Raw genomic sequence first — 4,750 nt, 5'->3', positions numbered from 1 at the left:
AGATCTGCATTTAAGGTAACCCATCGGGCAGAGTGGTGATACATTTTGGTAGCCCGACTGGAAAACACAATAGCCCCGGGACTTCGGGCAAGCGATTTTGCGAGCCCTGTGATGAGAGCTGAACTTAGCACCTACATTTAACAAATAACAGATTAAGGTAAAGTGCAATTTGGATTTGAGACTTTAGTCTTTGCAACTTTACAGATCTTCTTTATGCACCAAGAGCTTGTAACACTCCAAAGAGAAAATAAAAATTTAAATCGCATCATATGACCCCTTTAAGAAAAAACACACGACTTTAAATAAATTATCATTGTTAGATATCAAATTATTCGTTTTTCGCCAACATTTGACTAGGTTCTTTACACCCAACATGAACACTAAAGTTTTTAAACAATACCGTTTAATCTAAATGAAATAATGCCATTGCACCCTCGCGCACATACCCACCTTTCCTCTTTGTTTGGGCATAATGGTTCAATCCTGCTGATAAACTAACTGGCTGAACGCAGAGATAAACGTTAACCATCCAGGCCAGAGCTAGGCGTTTGTAGAAATACTTTGTCATGTGTATTGTTTAAGGTAGTAATGGTCGATGACTGCGTGTGTTCACACTAAGCCATGGGAGTTAAATGAAGCTCTGTGTCACCTAGTCTGTATTAGCGGCCGCTTTCAGCCTAGCTAGCCGAGCTCAAAACAGATATTCATCCAAACTGCATAATTAACTACAGCCCAAACCCACTACTATACCATCTATCAAGAAACAACCTTATACATTCAAATCATTACTCACAACAGTTTAAGGGGGAATTAAATTAACGGACTGTCGAAATTCAAATACCCACTAAATTAGCTGGTTAGCTGAGATTAAACAACCCCCCATTCCCCTCCTCCATGTCAAACAAACCGACGTTAAATGGCGAGAATCAAGCATTTTACCACCTGGAGTTAGCCTGTGTTCTCCACCCATAGACTGGGGCGACATCGAGTGTGACGGGCTCTCTGTTGACGGGCGAAGACTGCACCTCTGCGGGGAAGGAGTAGTCGGAGTCCCCGGTAGAGGATTGCACCTCCTCCGCTTGGGGGACTGCGGGCTGAGAAGGGCCTCAAACTCCATAGATCGCTTCAATGTCGCGCCACAAGCCATGATCGCTGATTTAATAAGACAATAGACAAAACCAACGGTAAAACAGCACCTTTTCGATATTAAAATGCGTCGAATACTCTTTCCAAATCGACTTTCTCGGGGTTTTATTGTGCTTCGCAGGATCTCGGAGGCTCCCCTTCCGACCGCACACCGGTTTAATCACCAAGTGCCAGATTTGTAGCAAAAATGCTAAAACGACACAGCCGAGGACTGTACCATTCGCAGAGAGGGGGTGAAAAAACACCCAATGTTACTGGGTGTTTTTTCACCCAGTAACATTAAATCATATTTAATTTGTTACTAAGCAACAAAAACATACACGCGATACAAAGTATAGTGCATAAATATAAAACATATATTAAAATATCTTTACTTTTTTAGTAAATCTACTACAGTAGTAATCGTCCCAACCTATGATAATAGGTCTATGTAGCCTGTCGATCCAAATAATGAAAGTGATAGTTATACTTACTTAGGTTTATGCTTGCCATTGTTTAACTTTTCCTGTATAAACAGGCCTCTTGCACCAACGTTTATGTGCAAGCTATTTGCATATAAAATGTTACTATAAATTAACATAATATTAACAATAAGTTCCATATACGATCATTATCTACCTTTTGTATATTTCTAATTTAAACAATATCTTTACACGCACACTGAACTCTTTCAATTTACCTAAACTCCTTGTGGATCAGTAGCCTATTTTATAACTCTTAGAAACAAAACTTTCAATTTGAGAAGCTTTGATCTCAGATGCCCACTCCTCCAACAGCTTAATCCTGATTGGTGCCTTACAGTCTTATGACTCTGATCAACATTTATTGAGTCCAATAGTTTATTTAGCAAATGGCCATTTTTCTGAAGGATTTGCATGTTGGTTACTGTTAGCTTTCAAAGCAGTCTTTCAACTCACAAGGAATCATTTCCTTACTGTCTCTTCACATTTAAACCACCTACATGTTCTGTAGAGACACACAGTGTGGGGTCATTTCACACTTTTGACTCCTTATGAATATCACACTTATTCGCATACCAATCTGTCAATTTTGACCCAATCCAATGAAAGTACCATAAAAAGTAAAACATGAAAAATAGCACATAATGTTGTAGGTCAAATTGATAAATAGATAAGTTGATATATTAATACAATTTTCATAAATATGTCTAAAACAATATAGAGCTCCTCAAACAATGCTGTTTAAATAAATTGAAGGTTGACATCTAGAAAATGTTTGTATTGATGTATTAGACGATTAATTAGTCAGAGTAAAGTAAGTATGCATTTCTTAAACAATGTAGCAGTACATTTTTATAGTCATGACATACAGTATTTTATATAGTACTTGGTCTAAATACAATAATGTAGCAGAACTTCTTCAACTCTTCATATTTAAGTTAATGTAAGATATAAGAAATTAACATAACAATTACATAGCATTTTGCATTCATAGCAGACTCTTTCCAACATATAAGAATATACTTAGAATCATAACAGTTACTCTTCATAAGTAAAACAGTAAAACATACAGCATAATGTACAGCAATGTGAGCAAAATTTTTGTTAGCAGTCATCAATAAAGCTGAAGGTATTTTGTTTCACAGTGTAATCTATATATATTTTGGCGTCTTTTACGCTTGGGTCAAAATGTAGCTGGTGAGTCGGCTGTTCTAAATGTGTGTTTATAGGTTTGATTTCATTACTGTAAAAAGGTGCTTAGAGAAACAACATTATACATGGATAGCTGATCACAATAGCCACATTATGCAGACCTATTGTATGTTCCTAAAAAATAAAATATTTTAGATATTTTTTAAATATATTTTTAAAACACATTCTGTTTACAAATATAATAGCTAATATATAGCTAATGTCTTTCTTAGCGTGTAAAATTAAGTCTTCTCAATACATTCTACTCCTAAAAATATACAAAATACAATTTATAAAGAGTAAATTTCAAGCAGTAAAATTCCATATGTGTGTCTGTGCACGTTAAAATTAAGTTCTCGTTAGTATGCAAACCTTCTTCATTTGATATTTTCATATTTCTCACATTTTTCACTGCTATTTATTTGATATCCTGCAATTCCATATCACAAAACAATGTTTTCTGGAATTGGGAAACGTACAAAAAAAAAATAATACATCTATAATATTCATACAATGAATGCTAACCTAAATTATAATCCTTAAGAACTACATTTTGTGAAATATTTAAAATGTATTAAAAGTTGGCAAATTATTAATACGTAAAAGGACTTTAAATCATATTTATGTGCTGTTTTACTGCTTGTCTATGCTTTCAGAAATAGTATCTGGGTTACTATCACTAACAGCCTGATCTTTGCTCTTTTTGCTAATCCCAGAACCATTTTGCTTTCTTTGGCCACGAGTGTTTCCCAACGTACGTTCCCTGCATGCCTTGCAACATGCTAACAATGCAAACAGTTCTGCCCTCAGCTCTTTGCAGCGTAGGGCGTATAAAAGCGGGTTTACACACGAGTTGACCAGGCAAAGCGTGCAACAGAAAGCGAACATTCGTTGTTGTTTGTCTGTAAGGATCACTGTGACATCCACCATCATAAAGGACAGGACAGGCAGCCAACAAACAGCAAGGATTAGGAGAATCAGACTGAAGGTACGTGCAAGCTGAATGTCCATTCGCATTCGAGCCTGTCCTTTCACGCTCTGCCTCCCCTACTTTGGTCCACCCATAGCTGCTTCATGGCGATTTGCTTTCCACAGGATGAGGACATAAGCCACTATGATAAGGAAGAGCACCACAAGTTGTAGGCCCGTCCAGAAGGCCAGGTAGTGATCATCCACATAAGGGAAGAGAAGGGAGCACGGAGGATGAAACTTGGTTGCGCACCTCCAACCCATCAGAGGAAGAAATGAAATTATAACCGTTGCACACCATAATAATACAATAGCCAGCTTGGCTCTAGTGTGTGTCAGTAGCACCTTGTAATTGGAAGCCTGGTAGATGCAGAGATAACGGTCCAGCGCTGTCAGCAACAGGCTTCCCACAGAGCCAGTGAAAGCCATTGTGACACCACCCAGCTTGAACAGATAGATATTAGGGCCATCGCTCTTACTATGAAGATGGAAATCTAGAAAACTGATGGTGAAGAAACAGCTGGCAAAGGTGTCAGCTAGTGCCAGGCTGCTGATGAACAGATACGATGGCCGTCTGCGCAGAGTGGTGGAGCTTGCAATGACCAACAGGACCAAAATATTCTCCAGGAATGTCACAGGGCCGGCTATCAAGCAGATTGAGCTAATAGCTTTCTTCTCTGATCCGTTCAGGACCATGTAACACTGTAGGCTGTTGCACAAGCTTGCACCTGTAACAGTACGGATCAAAATTATTCATAATAATCAATTTACTCACCTTTTAGGATGAACAATTAATATACACAGCAAAATCCCCGGAGTTAAATCAACTCTGCTCAGAGTACATATTGTCCCAATCTACAGAGTGTTAAAGTAACACTGAAGCAGAGTTACCACTGTTGAGAATTCTGTGATACGTTTTCATGTCTAAAAGCCTGAGCAGTAGTTGTTCATTGTTAACAGCGGGTTTTCTTTACTAATGCTCA

At 37.9% G+C, this 4,750-nt stretch overlaps 1 protein-coding gene and 1 pseudogene across 1 annotated transcript in view; both read right to left on the bottom strand.

Annotated features, from left to right (window-relative positions):
* Nucleotides 1-1,330, bottom strand: part of LOC107730931 (akirin-1-like) — a 14,604-nt gene extending 13,274 nt beyond the window's left edge. The window contains exon 1 of the mRNA XM_016541896.1: nt 943-1,330. Within this exon, the coding sequence (XP_016397382.1) occupies nt 943-1,147 (205 nt within the window). The 5' untranslated portion in view covers nt 1,148-1,330. The remainder of the gene's footprint in view (nt 1-942) is intronic.
* A 2,089-nt stretch (nt 1,331-3,419) lies between these two features.
* Nucleotides 3,420-4,689, bottom strand: LOC107730924 (cannabinoid receptor 2-like; annotated as a pseudogene).
* Nucleotides 4,690-4,750: the final 61 nt, after the last annotated feature.

The sequence above is a fragment of the Sinocyclocheilus rhinocerous genome, unplaced genomic scaffold (assembly GCF_001515625.1).
Source record: "Sinocyclocheilus rhinocerous isolate Xijiao unplaced genomic scaffold, SAMN03320098_v1.1 scaffold1993, whole genome shotgun sequence".
NCBI lineage: Eukaryota > Metazoa > Chordata > Actinopteri > Cypriniformes > Cyprinidae > Sinocyclocheilus > Sinocyclocheilus rhinocerous.
The sequence above is the reverse complement of the archived record's forward strand: the minus strand, read 5'-3'. Positions and strand labels throughout refer to the sequence as shown.